Below are 20,491 nucleotides of genomic sequence, written 5' to 3' on the forward strand. Positions count from 1 at the left end.
TCCTAGCGCAATATTCAATCCCTGTGTACAAATTCAACGAATGAAAGGATTCCATGAAATGTTGTATGCTTTTCAATTGCTCTTTCCCTTCCCATACATCAGTTCATCAACACACAAGAATGGGCTCCAAAGGCAGTGAAAGGCAAAGCCTCCTCTGCCTGACTTAATTGGCTGAATAATGGCTCCAACGATACACAGGCCTCCATATCTGGAATCTGTAAATGTTATTTTATATGGAAAAAAACACCCTACAAATTCTAAATATGCCAAAATATATGTCATGTGTCCTTGGACTTGTAGCCAAATGGAAGATTCCAATTACAATTACCCAGGCATGGGTGTTCACAGACTTGAGAAACACCTTGAAGGAATGTATGGTGGGGGTCTTTTCTGTTACGATGGACAGGAGAGTAGAACAGACAGCCATATCCACAAGCAGAAGGCAGCAGCTCCTGCTGTCACAATGCATGTGTCTCAACTGTCACACATTGAGGTGTGAAGGCTGGGGAAAGGCAAACTGGGTTAGGCTACATGCTACATGTTCAATTATATCAAAAAGAATATTCCATTGTGACATTCAGCCCAGTCTTCCCTTAGGCCTAAGTTACTTCCCGTTAGTATATTTGGTGAGGCCTGTTAACTTGTGAAGTGCAACCAAAGAACAGACCACGGTGTGGATTGCCCTCACCTTTCATCCTAGGATCTGGTGACCTCCCACCCACTGTAAGCAGAGCGCCTGTTGTGCCCACACTCTCCCAGATCAGGCCCCCAGCCATCTGGATACTTGGACTGCTGCCCCTCCCATGTAGAAATTCAGGGGACATGGTTGACACATCTAAAAGCCATAATGAAAATATATTGCTTTTTCAATTCTTATATTTGAGATGTGAATTACAAGATATATACCTCTGTGTTGTTCTTGTAAGTTTTATCACCTGTCAAAAAGGATTATCGCTACAAAGGGACTGTAGCATTCTATAAACTGGTTATACTCTATCAGGAATTAAAAGCACAAAAAGGACTCACAAGTAATTGCCCTCTCAGAGAATGCCTTTCTCCAGAATTCACAGCATTAGCTCTTCTCTGGGTCTCTTTCTGGATATGCTATGAGTATTAAAGAAGTAATATTTATAAAGTTCTAGGACTTCCTTAAATACAAGTATGTCAGGCTTATTTCCCTTAGCACAATGTCTTCTAGGTTGATCCATGTTCTCCCATATAGCAGAATATCCTTCTTTTGGGGAGCTGGATAATATTCTATTGTGTGTGTTTACTGCATTTTCTTAATCCACTCATCCCTCAATGGGCAACTAGGTTGTTTCCACATCTTGGCTGTTGTGAATAGTGCTGAGTGAACATAGTAGTGCCAAGTGAGATCAGCCAGTCACAGGACAACAAATACTACATGACTGCACTCAGGTGAGATAACTAAAGTAGTCAAACTCATAGAAGCAGAGTAGAATGAGGTTGGAGGGGGAAATGAGAAGTTGTTCAGCGGGTATAATGTATTAGTTATGCAAGACAAGTAAGTTCTAGAGATCTTCTGAACAACCTAATGCCTTCTGTGGACAATACTATGCTATACACTTAAAAGTTTAAGTGGGTAGATCTCATGTTAAGTGTTTTTACCACAATAAAAAATAAAAACAATAGTTGAAAATAATACATTTGTTTAAAAAAGGAAATGATATGTATATTCAAGTATATTTTTAATAAAATAAAGAAATGTAATTAATTTTAAAAAGCTGGGGAAAATAAAGTGTAGTAAAGTCTTATCATTAATAGTTTCTATAGGCAGTCCTCAACCTCAGGCACTTATATGCCCTGTTTTCCTTTTTCATGGCTTCCAACTTAACACTATAGGAACTGTTCCTGACAACTCAAATGCTCATTCAGAGGGGCAGAGCACTCATAACGGAAACTTTCCTCTTGATTTTTCCTGCAACACTCTTTTAGACTGTCTTCATAAACTGCTTAACGACATTAGGGGTTGGCCTTGAAATACTATATAACACAGATATAGTTGGCATTTCTGAGGCAAAAAAAAAAACAACACCAAAAAACCAGATTGAAAAAATGTAAAAAGATCCACAAAGTTACAGTCTCCTATAAAAACATATCTTTCAAGAAAATTCAGTTATTAAAAGTTAACTCAGGTTTTAATTGCATCATACTTGCTTCAAGCAAGAAAACATGAGTTAAAATTTAATAGTTAAAGAGACAAATATATCTATAATGAAATAGTATTTACAAATTTTTATAAGCCTAGACTCATGCTCAAAGTAAAGTAGAAAACCACATCAAAGGATTAGTAGCAGCAGAAAAATTCACAGGTAGGCAGATTTCAGTTCTATATAAAGAAAGAAAGTCTACCAATTATAGCTATAGAGTAAGCCTTTCAAAACACCATGAAATGGAAACACTACTACAAGTGTAGGAAATACAAGAATGTTCTCTGCAGCATTATTTAAGGAAGGGAAGTATATAAATTATCGTACATCCACATTATGGATTACTACATGGCTGTTAAAAACAGAGTACATTTTTTATGTATTGACTTGGAGGGCTACTCATGCTCTATTAACTGCAGGTGGAGTGGGGTGGGAAGTTGGGGAAATTCTGCATGGAATGATTTTAAAGGCTGTCGTGCTATATATGTGCATGTTTACACATCTATTGAAAATATGAAAGCTACACACCACACTTCAAATAGGGACAACCTCTAAAGGGTAGGACTAAAGGAGAGAGGAGACTTTCACAACTTTGCATGATTATGAGGTATTTAGATGTAATACAAGTGTGCATTATTTTCATTTTAAAAAGTAACAGAGCTTCTTGAATTTGTTACATGTTTATTAAAAAACATACATGAAAGAAAAAAAGCTTCCACTCCCTGGAGTGTCCACGGAGAGTCTGGATGGCCAGGTACCCATGAGAATGTTGTAGAACAGACTCTTGTGTTGGATGGGAGAGGTGTTAGTAGAAGCCCCTTCTCATTCAAAAGATCAAGGGCATGCCTCTAGCAACTCCTTTTTCGTTGGCATCTGAATATTTTTTTTGTTTACTAAATCTTTCCCATCTGCCTACATGATGCCGTAATGTCTCCATCTTAAATATAAATTCCCTTAATCTCACCTATCATTCCATTTTTCCATTTCCATGTTCTCCTTTTCAAAAGTGCTGCCTGCATGTTCTGTCTTCACTTCCTTTCTCACTATTAACTCTTTTTAAAAACCTTTATTGAAAAAAGTTTTTAAACTCACAGAATAGCAATAATATAAATACTTCCCATAGTTCTTTCACCCAGACTCATCAATTGTTAAGACTTTTTCATAGGTTTTATTCTGTCGGTGTGAATGTGTGTGTGTATGCACGAATGTATATTTATGTGTGTGTGTGAGTGTACATAGCTCTTGTCAAGGTCACCAATGACTTTCATGATGTCAAGTCTAATGATCACTTTTCAGCTCTCCTCTAATCAGCAGCATTGAAAGTAATAGACCATGACCTCCTCCTTCGAACACTTTCTCCCTTGCTTCTAGGAACCACTTCCTCTTGGTTTTCCACCCCACTGGCTACTATTTCCCAGGCTCCTTTGCTATCGCCTCTTCATCATAAAATCCTCCAAATGAAGAGGGCCCAGGGCCCATTCTTTGGATCCCTTTTCTTCTCTGTCTACATTCACTCCCCACATGTTCTCATCCACAATAAAACTTTAAATACTATCTATATATTGTTAAATTTGTATCTCCTGTTCTCTAGGTTTCTGTTCCCAAATTCCTACTTGATAGCTTCACTGAAGGTTTAGCTTTACACTGTCCAAATCTAAATTTCAGATTATGTACTGATTTCTTGCACACCTAACCCATCCCCCATTTTCCTTTAGACTCTCCTATCTCAGAAAATGGCAATTCCATCCTTCTAGTTGGTTACCCCCAAAATCCTAGTATCTTAACTCCATCAAACACCTGACATCCAATCCAGAATCCAACCACCCCTTACCATTTCCACCATTATCATCCTGGTCTAAACCATCACCATCTCTCCCCTGCACTTTGGCAATATCTTTCTATGTCAACTTTTTTTAAAACATATTTTTATTCATTTCAGAGAGGAAGGGAGAAGAAGAGAGATAGAAACATCAATGATGAGAATCATTGATTGGCTGCCTCCTACACGCACCCCACTGGGGATCAAGCCCACAACCCAGGTATATGCCTTTGGCTAGAATCGAACCTGAAACCCTTCAGTCTGCAGGCTGATGCTCTATCCACTGAGCCAAACCGACCAGGGCAATGTCAACTTTTTATTTGCCTTTGTACCCCACAGTCTACTTGCTACATACTGTCAGAACCATCCTTTTAAAACATGATTTATGTCAGGTTACTCCTTTGTACAAAGCCCTTTCACCTGATGACTCACTGCATTCTTCAAGTATGCCAAATCCCTAATTAAGTACCACCAAATTTTCTGCTACCCACTGCCTGAGCTTCTATCCCACTTTTTAACATGTAGCATGGAATGTAGAATAGTGCAATGAAGGCCTTGTGGGGTGGCGGGGGGTGGAAGGGAGGAGCTGTGGTAGGGTGAAGGGGGTCAGTGGGGAAAAAAGGGGACATCTGTAATATTTTTAACAATAAAGATAATTTTTTTAAAGGACAAAGAATATAGCCAATAAGGGAGTATTTTTGACAAAGAAAGTGAAAGCAGGTGGTAAAAGGATTCTCCCAGTGGGAGAAGCGTTGCCCAGAGTCTCTTGTTCCTTTAATTCATACTTTAGAATCTACCATCAACACAGTTGGTTACTCTGGGAAACGTTTTTACATTGGCTGATTTTATTTAGTTCCAGTTCATGATTTCATCAGCAAAGTAACCAGGGTTAAACTTGAGGACAGTTTGTTTTCTCTTGCCAGGACTGGTTGCAATGACATTCTTATACAATGAGAAGTGGTAAATTATAAATATACTAGAGGCCTGGTGCACGAAATTCGAGCACAGGTAGGGTCTCTAGGCCTGGCCAGCAATCAGGGCCGATCAGGTTCCCAGCCTCCATGCCTCCTCCTTCCCTCGCCACCAGTGCACCACCGCTGGTCGCCTGCCATGTTCTGTGTTGCCCCCAGGTGGTCAGCTCACATAGCAAGCAATTGAACTGCCAGTCTCCTGGTGGAACTCTCAAGGGGACAATTTGAACATTAGCCTTTTTATTATATAGGATATTCTATGGCTCAGAAGCAATGGGATTATATTGATTTGTGATACATAGATTCAATCTTACTGGTTCCAAGTTCCATGACATATACCACTTTATCCAATACTTTCAACACAAAGACATTACACTACTCAGGTCACATGTGAGAGAATGTATGTAGCAGATGTCTCAGATGGAAAGCAAATTGCTTTATAAAGATGTTTAGATAATCAGACTATGTAGACTTTTAGCTTTCACTCAGAGTAAAAAAAAAAAATGTCTGGTCGAAATATTACACGAAGCCATCTTATCCTTTACAAGGTAAAGAACCAATAGACTCAACCCACAGATCCCTATTTTCTTCTCCACTGTATGTTTGATTTTATTTTTTTACTAACTGGATCTAAAGGAATGTAAATGGAAACTCCACAGAATCTAATCTCCATGTATAGGTGCTTTAGCCATTATAGTCACTTCTATCCCCAGCACTTAGCACTGTGCCCAGCACATGGTAGTTGCTGACTAATATTTGTTGAATGAATGCTCTGAAAGATAGTAAATACTAAGTGAATGAGTCCTATAGACAGGACTCATTCATTTTTATTGGATACCAGACACATGCAAGGTATGTGTTAGGTTTACAGGAAACAAAAAATAAACACAAGACATCTGCTAATCTCATATATCTCACAGAGTTTGGTGTTTAGATAAGAAAGCAAACACTTACCATATCATGTGCAAAGGTCTATGAAAGGAGTTATTATTCAGTGTGTAATGAAAGCACAAAGGAAACACAGGTTTAAGGAGACCAGGGAAGGCTTCTGGAGGAAACCCACGTAATATGAGCCCTGACATATGAGTAAGAGGGAACCGGTGGAAGTGGGGGGTGAGAAGGACTTATCCGAGAAGAGGGAACAGCATAGGCTAAGGCACCAGCGTCAGGAAACTCGGCTTTCACAGAAAACTGAAAGACTTCCAGAATGACTGGATTGTTGAGAGCTGAGGGGTTGAGAAGGTGTCCAGATCAAATGGGGTCTTGCTAATTTTTGAAGCTGATCTCTTTGGGTGCATTTAAAGACACTTTAGATGTATTTTCTTGATATAAAAATATATAAAGTTTTTTCAAATTATCAAGTAGATTTTCTGAAATATATTTACATCCACATCTTTACTACCGATGAAGGTTTAGCTTATTGAGAAATAGATACCAGAAAGTTTTCTAATGTCCAATAGCAGGCAGACACTTCTTTTACTGGACTTTGACAGGCAAGTCAGGTAATAACAAGTGGTACTTCTGTCATATGTGTATGTCGTAAACCACATAATTTCACCTATAATGTCTCAACATATAATTATCATAGATTGAGGAGAAAGGAAAAGGAGAACGGCAAAAAGAGAGAGGAAAATTCCACCTTTGTTTTCTCTAAATGCATAATGAAAACTGAATCTAGGGTTAGGGTTTTTTATTTGTGTGCTACAGTCCAGATATAGAATATAGTTCAGTGTGGTTCAATAGCTTGAAATTCATTGGGTAGGCCTGCAATCAGATTTATATATCTGGCACCAATTTTGTCAGAGTGTTTTCTGTTATATGTTTCTGTTTTTAGACACAGGTCACTAGATATAAACCCTTTCCTAGGGAGTTAAATTTATGTGAACTAGATTATAAAACTTGGATTTTCAAATGCCACTTGTAATTGCCTGGATTCCTGAATAGCCTCTTCGTTCAATCCTGGTCCTCAGCCCAGCAGTCACAGTTATTCTTTTAAAAAGTAAATCAGACCATATCACACTGTGGGATACAGCCCAGAAAATAGCTCCCCCCTTTAATCTGAGTAAAAGCCAAAGACCTTACAAGTGCCTACACAGCTATGCCTGAACTGGCCCTCCTCCAGCCTCACTGCCGTTACTTCCCTGACCTCATCTGCAGCACACAAGGCTCTTTGCTCTTAGGTGAACGTGCCAGGCATCCTCCTGCTATCAAATTGCCTTTGTGTGAGCTTCTCTCTCTGCCTGGACTGTTCTTCCCTCAGAAATCCACAAGGATCTTTCCCTCCGCTCCTCCAAGTCACTGCTCATATGTTATTATCTCATGGGGCCTTCCCTCTTAAAATTTCATCACACCCTTACCCTGCTCTCCTGTTTCAGCCATAGCAGTTTTCATCTTCAAACATATAATATAATGTACCTATTATATTTATTGTCAATTGAATGCAACTTCCATAAAGACAGAAATCTTTGTTTCTTTTGCTCATGATACATCCCAAGCACCTAGAACAGAGCCTGGCATATTTACATAAGCTCATTAAATACATAATGAATGAATTGCCAAAATAAAATTTTATATAACTAGCTAAGAATGAATATTGTGGTCAGTATCCTTAATTTTGAGCAGAAAGAAGTTCTGATTTTAAAACTTCAATATAAACTTATTTTCTGTACAGGCAGAACAAAAGCAGATTCTATATTGAAAGACATATTAGCATTATTCATCACAATCTTGGCAGAGTCTGTGTGCACTATCTTTTATGTATACACACAGCAAGAAAACACAGCAAATGTGTTAACTATAAGAAATCACCACAGTAAGGTAATTAAAAAAGGAAGGACAGATTGAGGTCCATGGAAGATTTCTTTCTTTCTAAAACTGGTATAATAATCACAATGGGAGCTATTGACTCATCAGATTTCATTTAAAAACCATCAGAAGCCGGTTGGAGGACTTTCAGAAGACTAATATTCTAATGGATTAGAAATCTGTTTTCCACTTTGAAATTTAAGAGCTACTGTTTAAAGTTATAATTGCATACGCCAGAAGAAGAAAAAAGGCTTATAAAAGCTCATTCTCTTTACCCCAATGAATAGGAATTGATAATGTGTTGGTACTACTCTTTAAATGTTGTCCCTACAAATATGAACTCACAAGAAAATCTGTCCATTTCCAAGGCTTAAACTTCCTGGTTAAAACCACAAAGTTGTAAAAATCTAACAGCTGGGTAGCACTGGATCTCTCATTTATTTCTAATTTAATTATTAATTTACGAGGACCATGGAACATGTAATGATATTACATAATGAGGGGCTGATCTGGTGACAGGCAATGATGGGTTATGTTTCCTTCCCCTTAGCTCTTTTTTAATTTTAATTTTCTTATTTTTCAATTACAGTTAACATTCAATATTATATTAGTTTCAGTTGTACAGACTTCTGGTTAGATATTTATAAAGCTTATGAAATGATCCCGCTGATAAGTCTACTCTAGTACCTACCTAGCAACAAACATAATTATTACAATATATTTTTCAATATTCCCTATGCTGTCCTTTATATCTCAGAGACTATTTTAATATATTAATATGAGTCTTTAAAAGTAAAACCTAGATCAGATCAATCAATAATTTTTGTATATATACTCTGATTGTCACTGGGCAGAATCCACTGAGCATATAAAAGAAACATCAGATATCATATCCTCTGGTTTATTTATATCATATAAGTATGTTTACTTTTATAGCATTCATTGTGATCCTGCTGTAATATAGTAATAGTTAATCACAAAGATATACTTTCAAGAAAACCAGATCTAACACTTCTAAGACCTCTTAGGTCAGCCAAGTATACCAACCTGTAAGAATAAGGTACATTGCTACTAAACACTAGAATTTAGGGAAAAAGTTATTTCACAAATTTAGAGTTCTCTTAATGATGAAATTTAATACTTGTTTATTGATTTAAATGAATCGTTTTGTGGGTCAACAATATGGTTACAGGTGGAACTTAACCATCATTCACCAACCTCCATGCATTCATTCAATTAGTCCTTACATTGTTTATTTATTAAACAAATATTTGTTAAGTGCCCACTATATGTCAGACACTCTGCTAGATGCTAGGAAATTAGAGATGGATAAAAGTCACAAAACCATTGCTCTCAAAGAACTATTTTTTCCACCGGGAGAAGGCAGATAATAAACAAGTAAACAAAGAAACAAATCTCTATATATAAAAGCCTAAGTTGACCGGTCGCTATGATGCTCGCTGACCACCACAGGACAGATGCTCAATGCAGGAGCTGCCCGCTGGTGGTCAGTGCACTCCCACAGCCAACCTCCCGCAACCGGCCGACCTCCCGCGGTCCCTCCCCCTGGCTGGCCAGCCCCGATCAGGACTGGGCAAGATGGCCCTGATTGGCCCTGATTGCCAGCCAAGCCAAGGTATCCCAACCGTGCACAAATTCATGCACCAGGCCTCTAGTATTTTCATATGGTGATAGTGCTATGAAAGTAATAAAACAGTATAATGGAATGATTGAGAATAGGGTAGGGTTGGAATGGTGTGGTTAGGGATGGTCTCTCTCTAAAGACATAACATCTGAGCTAAGAGTTATGAAGAGAAAGAGCCAGCTATGTGAAATGATCAAATAGGAGAAACAATAGTGCAAAGGCCCTACAGCAGGAATGACAGAAAGAAAACCATGGTGCCATGATTGTATTGCGTGATATAGCTGATATCACCCCAATAAATTTAATTTTAAAACCACTGGGGGAAAAAAAAAGAGAGATGCAAGAAAAAGTCAAAGAGGTGGGCAACGTCCAGATGAGATACAGCCTTTAGAGCTTTTCTCTCTTTTTTCTTTCTTTGTTTTAATTTTTTAATATTGCAGGAAAACTTTAGAAGCTTTTTAAACCAGGAAGGGAAATTATCTGAATTTATTTTTCTGAAAGAAAACTCTATATAGAATGACTGTGGATTCTAAAAGATAAAAAAGAACATCTATAAATGAAAAATATAATTGAAGCTAGAAATTAAATGGACTGACTAAACAATAAATTTGACACATCTGAAAAAAGATTTAGCAAACTGAAAAGTGTACTGGAAAAATCTTAGATGTACTGTGACTCAGAAAGACGACAGTGAAAATATGAAAGGACAGATATGCAACAATAAAAAGGTTTAACTAATTGCAGTTCCAGAAAGACAGAGAGGGTGTGACATGGGGAAAACTAGGGAAGATTGCTTCCAGTTACTTATTGTAAAGATAAGGCAGAGAATTTCCCAAAAACAATTAACAAAAATACATTTATTTATCTTAAAAAGATAAATAAAATGAAATCTACATCTAAATGCATCCTGGATGGACCTGGAGACGATTATGCAAAGCAAAATAAGCCAGTTAGAGAAAGACAAGTATCACATGATCTCACTTAGAAGTGGAATCTGAAGAACAAAATAAACTGATGAACAAAATAGGTCCGGAGGTATGGATTCATGGAACAGAATAACAGATCTCAGTGAGGGAGTGGGGGGTTGGTGGGGGGCGAGGCGGGGGGCAGGAAGAGATTAACCAAAGTACATTTATGCATATATGTATAACCCATGGACACAGACAGGGAGAAAATGGGAGACATCTGTGATACTGTCAACAATAAAATAAAATTTTAAAAAAGGGAAAGCATTAAAAACCAGAGAAAAGGGCAAATTATCACCAAAGGAATAGCGACTTCTCAAGAAAAGTAATGGAGACTAAATGACAGGAAAATCTTCCATGTACTGAAAGGGAAAACTGTGTACCTAGAATTCTATACTTAGAAAAATAATCTTTTAAGAAATAAAAGGATGGAAGTAGAACACCGGTAAAATTTAACCAAAGACAATAAGTACACTAATTTCAGGTAATAGAAGAGTGTACGAACAAAAGCATTACTAACTACAGTGTCTTTAAAAAATCATCATGCCTGGCTGGTGTTGCTCAGTGGTTGAGCATCGACCCATGAACCAAGAGTTCACCAGTTTGATTCCCAGTCAGGGCACATGCCTGGGTTGTGAGCTAGATCCCAGTAGGGGGCTTTCAGGAGGCAGCAAATCAAATGTTTCTATCTCTCTCTCTCTCTAAAATAAATGAAAACATTTTTTAAAAAGTCATCGTAATCCATTTCCTATTCTTTCTTTTTCCTCCTAATTCCCTCTCTCTGTCTCAGAGGCAGGTAATTTTTCTGCCTGTTTCTCTCCATTTCAGTACTTGGGCTCTTCTCACTGCTTGGCTTTCCCCTATAGGGCAGAATGCACACATGTTGGGCCTATGGTTGGGTTCTGATAATGTGAGAAGCATTTCTGAAGAATTTATGATAGAAGAATTTTTCATAAAATAAAAGAAAAAGTATACTGGGGCTATCTTTATCATAGCCTGACCACTTGAGCCACAACATACCCAGAAAACTGCATAACTTTTGCTTCGTTAGGGATTTTCTGAGTGACCTTGAACAGGTAATTTACCTCATTTCCCACCTGGAGCTAGATAAGCAAAGGCACTACTAATAAAAAGCCAATAATTGTAAAGTTCTTATGGTATTTGGAAAAGCAATAAAAACAGATGTGCTGGCTGGCTACTCGCTGACTTGTCACAGAGGTTTGCAGTACAAAGGAGCCAAACCAGAAAGGACCTGATAAGCCACTGAATGGGTGATTACAGCCTCACCCGGGCCAGCTCCACATGCCAGCCCAGATCCGGCTGTAACTCCTGGTCTTGTGCCTCCCAAGTGATTTCAAAAGGTCGATAAGTCCAACCCTGCCTTCTGACAGAACTGCACTCAGGGGAAAAGAAGTGCTCTTCCATACTTCTTTCTCTTAAACAATCTAGATTATCAGGAAAAGAGACCTCACCGCATATGTCTCTTATCTTGAAGGGCCAACTTTTAATTCCAACGTGCAAATAAAAATTTTGAGTGGCATTTCCTTTTGAAAGTCTCAAGCTGATCATCTCCTTCTCTCTGACATTTACTAGCCAACATGTGATTTCTTCAGGGAGGCTGCTTGGAGAGGTAGCTGTGAGTGACCCTGGATACTTACTTAACAGCTCTGTGCCCTGTTCCCTAGAGCCTACCCCACAGGCTGGTGAGGCTTGAAGAAGATAACGCATGAAACTTCGAGAATGTATTATGGCCCTACTTCTTTCCCCGAGCTCAAAGGCTCTGAGTAGGAAAGGTATCTCTTCCCTTGCTGAAAGGAGAAGGAAGAAAATGTATACTAGAAATGTCTAACTAAGCATTGATGTGTGGGAAAAGATAAAATACCTTTCATAAATTTTCAACAGTGAAATTCATGGGAAATACCATCAAGATGGTAGCAGAATCTAAGAGGAATTTATCTAAGTCCTTCACTCAACTTGGTTTTATATGGACAATGTCTGTTACAAGAGTGAAAAGGAATAAACATATAACATTTATGTTATATGTTTATTAGATATGAGTAGGTGGGAAGTAGGTATGAGGGAGAGAGGGAGACATGAAGAAAGGAAGGGGAGAGAAAGTCAGAACAATTTAAAATGTCAGCATGCTGAACACCTGAAATTAATACAAAATAATATTGAATGTAAACTGTAATTGAAAAATAAAACTTTAAGTTCTTTAAAAGCCCACCACCACACCCCTGCTGGTCTCAAACACTGACATCCCAAGGAATCCCCTTGGATTCCCACCCTCTCTTATTCCCCACAGGAGCCTCCTTGCTGGGTCCTCTTTATCTTGAGTCGATGCAGGGCTCCTCACGCCAGCTCTGCCTCCTTCTGCTGCTGCCATGCCCACCTCCCCCAGCCTTGGAACCACAGCTCTCTACCAGGCTTCAGGGTCCCTCATCCTCTGACCCTGACTTGATAGTCAAAAAGGAAAATGTCCTGGTCTCACTCAATCACAAGCCTTGTCCAGCTACTTACCTGGTACTCAGCCCAGCTACTCAAAACAATTTCTAAATCACCCACTGGCGCTCCTGATGCTGGTTGAAATGAATAAGAAGATGCCAAAGCTCTAAGGTTTTCTTTCCAAGATAGGATTAAAGACCTGATAGAGCTGACCCCAGTTCTTAAAGTCCAAGTCACTGTGCCCCATACTATCAGGAGAGTGACAAGGCACCTCGGAAGTTGTCATGGAGACCCCTCTTGTTTCCTGTTCTCTTCTGGAACCACCAACATACTTCAGAACAACAAATAACTTTTTCATATTACCTCTAAACAGGTTAAATTATTTGTGGCTGTAAACGCCAGCTCTTCACCAAACCTCTGGTTCCCTTCTTTCTGGGCACAGAGTGATACTCCCTTTCCATGAGACTAGTTCCCATCAATATAATGTGGTCAGAGGTGATGTCTGTCACCTCTTAGCCAAGATGTTTAAGAAGCAAGTGTGCCTCTTGCACGCTCTCTCTTTCTGCTTGCTGGGAGTAAGTGGTAAGTAGGCCCAGCAGATGGAGAAACCATAAAATAGAAGATGAGGTTCTCTGAAATTTTATGTGGAAGAAAATTGACCACTAACCAGGAACACCTACATGGCCTATTATGTGAACAGAAAACTCTATTGTGTTTGAGACATTGTACATGTTGGGTCTTTTTGGATACTGAAGCCATCCCTGCACTAATTCATGCAACTGATATTTTATGTTTTAGAGCATTAAATCACGTGAATGTCAGAGTTCTGGACTTTCATCCTGGGAAATACAAGTACTAGCGGAAAGGGAAGAGAAGCAGGAAAGAGTAACAATGTGAGTAACTACAACATTTACTGCATATGCAACCATGTGCCAAGCCTGTGTTAAGTGCATTTTACGTACTATCTCATTTATGCTTCATATCAACTCTAGGAAATACCATAGTACTGTCATCATCCCCATTACTCAGATGTGGAAACTGGGGCAGAAAGAACACTGGAACTAACTGAAAGATGGGGGAGAGGGAAACTGGAATGATTCCTGAGTAGAAATGAAGATTTCTGTCTGTCCCCATACTTGGCTTTTTAACCAGAATGGCCCACCCTCTCAGCAGATTCCTCCTGGCCCCTCAAGGACTAATGGGCGTATTAAGGACTTCTCTCAAGACCCAGCCCCATCCCTTGTCCCTTATGACTTAACCTGGGGAAGTACTGGCATATCTAGAGTCCATATCTAGGGAAAAGGTCAGTTCTGCAGGCTCACATGGGACCAAGATCGTGGCATCATATAACCCCCTGACCTCTGCTGTGAATCTAAAACACCAAGGCCCTTTGGAGACCAAACAGCCACACCCCTCCTTCAATCCATACAATCAATAGACATTTGCGGTTGTGAAGAAACTCTGAGGCCTTTGGGAGCTGGAGCGCCCCTACAGCGCAGGGCCAGCAGGCCACAGCGGGACTGCACAGGAATGACCAGAGGCTGCTGCGGTGCGGAAGGGAGTGGACCCGTCATGTGTTCAGGGTTTCCCAGGACCAGGGATGCCACAGCAGCAGCACAGCCAGTCACTGCAGCAGTTAAATTTTTCACCAAGCACTTTATGTTACGGTTAGCACTCATGGAACAATGCACTTACGCCATTTTTACATGGCTGGATGGTGTCTTTAACTACTATATGCAATTTCAATGTCTAAGCTTATATTAACTTCACTTCATAACAGTCATATTTTATATTGTCCACAGTGTCTTTTCTCCATCACTTTAGTAGACTGAGATGGGACTCCAGTGCAATCAGGTTCACTTACTTTAATTCCTTGTAATCCATAGCCAGGGGGGCCGGGAGGGCCAGGCAAACCTTTCTGCCCAATGTCACCCTGTTGGGGAGAAATCAGACAAGTGTAAGAAGATTCAGGGAGAAACAATGTATTATTACTCTTGGCTCTGTTCTTACTTCAGTCTGATCAGGACCTTCATCCATGCTGCCCATAAGCTATATCATGTTTTATATAGCAGTGATTTTCTAACCCTTGTAAACCACAGAATCCTTTACAAAGATCGTACATATAATCCAAATATAAATGAAGACTTAAGACAGAGCCGCAGAAGTGCTGGTCCTGTAGCTTCGTCAGCTTGGGCTCCTTTAGCTGCCCTACGCCCAACCCCTAGACACCAGACGTGAGAGGACCACTCACACACACTGTTCTGTGTAGCCTTGCCATCTACTGTTCCATTTCAATATGGAATGCTCATTCACCAGGGTTGTAGGTAAAGAATCAGTGGATATTAATGTGGATCAGTGTTGAATTTTTGAGATAATATGTAAACGAAGCAAAAAAATGCATGATTTCCCAGTGTGTATTCCTTATAATATAAGTGGACCCCCTATTTCTTAAGGAAAAATTTCTGTGGCCAACTGAGATTGGAAAATGTTCTACACCACGGTATGTGCCTCTCCTTGGAGATCTCTACCACATATTAAAATATTAAAGCCACTAAGAAGTCCCACAATAGAGAGATTAGTTTAACTACCCCAGAAGTTCCCAAATTATTATTTGATGGAATAAGCTTTGTAGAAATACTAGGTTAATGTAAGTTACTGTATAAGTCAGACTTTTTCTTTCCAGTATGAAAAAAAAAGCTATATTTTTTCTGATTTTAAGAGGAATACCAGCTCATTGAAAAAAAAAGAAAGAAAGAAAGAAAGAAAATTTAAACAGAAAGATGACACTGAAGAAAAAAAATAGACCCAATAACAATAGCTGACATCTTGGCTGCAATTTTCACCCACATAACGTGAACTATGAAGTTAAAAATAGCCCACTGCCCATATGTAATTGATGGACAAGAAAAAAAAAAGGATAAAGAATCTTAGTAATTCTGAGATCCTTAGTAACTTTGATTCATAAAGCCTCTCCATTCTTCTCTCTGATAAGAGAATTCTAATTCACTTCCTTGCATTTTGGGCATAGATACATCTATTTGAAATCTGAATTTCTGCTGGGTGGCTTACTGATACCTGTTTTCCCTATAAACATGCCTGCTCGTTCTCTACCTCACTTTTTGAATAAATAAATAAATAACATTTGTTGAGCAAATGAACGAGCACTATTGACATTTTGAGCTGGATAATTCTTTATTAGGGGAGGCTGTCTTGTGCACTGCAGCACATTTAGCAGCATCTCTGTCCTCTATCCACTAGATGCCAATAACAATCCTCCTCCAGTGGTGACCCCCCTGCCCCTCGAAATGATCCCAAATGTCCCCCTGTGGTGCAGAGGGGAGGACAAAATCTCTCTCCTTGAGAAACACTGGATTAAAAGAATAAACAGATGAATAATCACCAAATTGAAGGTGGCAAAAGGAAGCGAAATAGAAATGAGAGCAAAGGGAGCCAAAGGAAGTTTCTCTTACTTTCCATGGAGACAGTAAACCTAGACCCTTGCACTGAGGTTCTGACAGTGTCCTACACACATATACACAGTAGATACATTGGCTGGCGTCCTGTTAAAAGGCAAACCTGAAGCACCTCTGGCCAAAGTAAAGATGTGCTTCTGAATGATGGCACAGCTTCCAACGAGCCTAGAAATATTTGAGCACTTTGCACCCACTTTCTTAAGAGAGCCTGGCTTACTAATTTCTTTGGCGATAGAGAATAGCTTTATAAACTTAAATGTTCTATTTACTGAGAGTTCACATGATATGCGAAAAGAAGACTTTTCATCAGTAATCAAGAAAAAATGAGCAAACACCAAGATGAGCACTTACTCTGAAGTTAATGTTCACTCTGTTGCCATTAACGGTACCTGACCCTCACACTGAGAGCGCAGACCTGACGACTCACCTTGGGCCCCTGGGTTCCTAAGCCCCGAGGCCCAGAGGGGCCCGGAGGTCCTCTGACGCCTGGCTCTCCCTGAAAAGACAAGAATGACAAGTTACTGGTATTTAAAAACACTTTATACTGTATAGTTAAAATATTAAATATATGTCACATAAATTTTCATATTCAAAAAATACATATTTTAAAATTCCACACCCTTGAATTTGTCTAAATTGTTGAGTCCTTTTAACCCACATCACTTTCCTAAACTTGACAAAGGGAGTGTTATCTCCTTTTGATTTCATTTCTTATTGGTCTTTATTCAATCTTCAAGCCAACAGGGTCCATTTCAAAGCAATCAAGTCAATTAACTGCTTGGCAACCTTAATATATACTTTTTTCCCCAGAACTCCCTTCTCTGAAATTTGGAAAAAAATGACTTTCATTGTGAAAAGAGACACAAATAAAAGCAATCAGGAAAGGACATAACCCATCCTAAACTAGTTGCTCTCACTTTGTGCAGCAAAGATTATGCTATTTGGGTTGGGATTGGCTCTGTGATGCTTCTGCCTCTAGGGAGGCTGTGACTGCCGGATAAATTCTATAAAGGCTTTTCAGATTCTCCAAAGGGTAACAGTTTCATAACAGGCGACTATCATCTGAAAGGTGGTGAGATCTGGTTAGGGTAAGTCAGGCCCTGTGGTTAGACTTATCAGAGACGTGAATAATGATGGGAAGAAGCAGAGAAATAAAAACCTCTTCAGTAGCCACCTTCTATCTGCCTAACACTTTACTAGGCCTCTTCATATATGTTATTTGATATAATTTAGTATTTCAACCATCATGTATCACAGTGATGACTAACTTACCTACCTCCTCTGGGCCTCAGTAAATTCATCAGATACACAGAAAATCATCTCTGCATTTCATGGGGAGGAAAATGAGGTGAGACTAAGAATGTGAGTGCTCCTATCACAGAGTCTAGCATAGAGTAGGCACTTAGCAAATGTTAACATTCTATGCCACTCATTTTGCTAAAGAGGAAACCAAAGTTTGCTCAAGGCTGCACAACTATTAAGAGGCAGAATTAGGAGGATTTGGAAAAATAGGAACTCTCATATTTTGCTGGTACAGCCACTCTAGAAAACAGTTTGGCAGTCAATTTCTTTAAAAGTTTAACATAAATGTACCTTATGATCTAGTAATTTCGCTCCTAGGTAAACACCCAAGGAAAATGAAAACATATGTCCAGACCAGGACCTACATACAAATGCTCTTAGCAGAATTATTCATAACAGTTCCAAACTGGAAACAACCTAAATGTCAATCAACTGGTAAATGGATAGACAAAGTGTGGGATATTCAGCAATAAAGAAGAATGAGCTACAGATGCATGCTTTGGCATGGATGAACCCTAAAACATTATTTGCAGTCAAAGAACCCAGACATATTGTTTGATTTCATTTATGTAAAATGTCCAGAAAAGACAAATCTATAGAGACATTAAATCAGTGGTTGCCTAGGGCCAGGGATAGGATTAACTATAAATGGGCATGAGGGATCTCACTCAGGGGAAGAAAATGTTCAAAAACTGATTTATGGTAATGGCTGTACAACTTGCTAAATTTGCTAAACAGTCATTGAATTGTACGCTAGAAATAAGAAATTCTATGATATATTAAATGTGTCAATAAAGTTATTTTTGTTTTTTTAAAAAAAGGACCAGAGCCAGGCTTTGAACCTAGATCTCCCAAGCACTTTGCTCTGGGTCTTGTTTTGTCCATGTCCTGTTAGGAGCTAAATACTTTATAGCTTTCAACAGTGCAAAATTCATAGATTTTAAGAAATGATGAAATTGTTTATTTAGAAAAATAACTTATTCTTTACTTTTTACTTACAAGCCTTAAAATACTTCTAGAGGAAATAAGCCTTAAAAGAGTGAGGAAAACTTTAAATGATACTTTATTACTGACTTGATTCTTTTCATCTCTATTTTTATATTACATATTTTCCTTTTGCTTCCATGCCACTTTCATGATTCTGGTCTCCAGTCTCTATCTCTTTCTGTTACTACTTAACTGCTTTTGAGACCATTGGTACTAATTATCTCTTTAACTAGAGGCCTGGTGCACAAATTTATACACGGGTGGGTCCCTCAGCCTGGCCAGCAACCAGAGCTGCAGGAAGTTGGTTGGGGGGAGGGGCCAAGGGAGGTTGACCACCAGGGGGCAGCTCCAGTGTTGAGCATCTGCCCCTGGTAGTCAGTGAGTGTCATAGCAACTGGTCGGACAGTCAGACACTTAGCATATTAGCCTTTTATATATAGATAGATACCTCTCTCCTGACTCCCACATTTGAGTGGCCCCAAGTTTCTCCTCACTTAAATGATCACTCTGATCATCAAGAGTTCCAAGAATACAATACATACATTTTATGTCTTGTCTTGTCTTGTCTTACTTACATTTCTAGCATCTCTCTTTTCTGGAGTACCTCTGAAGTACCTTTAAAGGGGGCGTCTATAAATTCACCCAGTGAAGGTCTCCAACTACACCTGACTGATTCACACACTTGCTACATTAGAGTCCCTCTAGCAAAACAGAGCACAATTAAGTAGTTAAGTAGTAAACATAGTTAAGTAGATTTTATCCTGAATCATTAAATGTTTTGTCAAAAAATAATGGTCTTCTTTGCCTGGTCACTCTCAACTCCACCCAGATACAAATGAATTCCTCTATCATGTTTCTCTTTATCTCTATGCTTCCATGATGAGATTAGACACCTGATGTGATACAATGGGACTATATGGCCCCACCTATGAAGTATTCTAGCTAAGGAAAACTGAATCTGATTCTGGCAGGTGTCTAAATCTAACTACCAAAAACAAACAAACAAACAAAAGCAAGAGAGGATGGAGAAACATGTCAGACAACACCATAAGGATACTATCAGCAAAATCCTCAAGGACAAAGACACCATCCACTAAGAAAGTGAAAAGAAAAAATGAAAGATATGTAACCTTTGATTTTAAAAAGATATGCAAATTCAAATGCAATGTATGGACATTTTTGGATTCCAATTCAAACAAAAAAAACAATCATCCTATCTAATAATAGACAAACATGGTAATTAACCATACCTCCGACACGCTTCCCATTGGCTAATCAGGGCGATATGCAAATTAACTGCCAAACAAGATGGCGGCCGGCAGCCAGGCAGTTGAAGCGAACAGGAGGCTTGCTTGCTCCAGTGATGGAGGAAGCCAAGGTTCCCCGCCTGCCGCTGCCGGCCTCTGAGCTGCACTCTAAGAAACAATGTTGCAATTATAGAAGCTAAACAAACCCCAGAAACCTGCTTTCTGCCAGCTGGGCCTCAGAGCTGGAGCTGCAACAGTGTTTCAATTATAGAAGCCAAACAAACCTAGATACCTGCTTTCAGCAGCCGACGTCTCAGAGTTAGAGCCGAGCCTCAGAGCTAAAGCCGGCTCTCAGTTCCAACAACAGCCATAGAAGGTAAATAAATCCCAGAATAAAAAAAAAAGAAAGAAAAAAGGAGAGGTTGGGAGCTTCAGTCGCCTGCCAGCCTGAAAACGCCCCTCAGCCCCTCACCCAGACTGGCCAGGCACCTCAGTGAGGACCCCCACCCTGAAGGGGGTATGACCAGCTGCAAACAGCCATCATCCCCTCATCCAGGCTGGCCAGGCACCCAAGCAGGACACCCTTCAGGGCAAACCAGCTGGTCCCCACCCATGCACCAGGCCTCTATCCTATATAGTAACAGGGTAATATGCAAACTGA

The 20,491-nt window shown here is 39.4% G+C and overlaps 1 protein-coding gene across 2 annotated transcripts in view; it reads right to left on the reverse strand.

The window, feature by feature from the left end:
* Window positions 1-20,491, reverse strand: part of COL28A1 (collagen type XXVIII alpha 1 chain) — a 151,735-nt gene that overhangs the window by 35,620 nt on the left and 95,624 nt on the right. For both annotated transcript variants that reach the window (XM_059712395.1, XM_059712393.1), the window contains exons 26-27: window positions 16,722-16,790; window positions 14,686-14,754 (exon numbers count right to left, since the gene is read on the reverse strand). In XM_059712395.1, the coding sequence (XP_059568378.1) occupies window positions 14,686-14,754; window positions 16,722-16,790 (138 nt within the window). The remainder of the gene's footprint in view (window positions 1-14,685; window positions 14,755-16,721; window positions 16,791-20,491) is intronic.

Source organism: Myotis daubentonii, chromosome 10, assembly GCF_963259705.1.
Source record: "Myotis daubentonii chromosome 10, mMyoDau2.1, whole genome shotgun sequence".
In the NCBI taxonomy this organism is placed as follows: Eukaryota; Metazoa; Chordata; class Mammalia; order Chiroptera; family Vespertilionidae; genus Myotis; species Myotis daubentonii.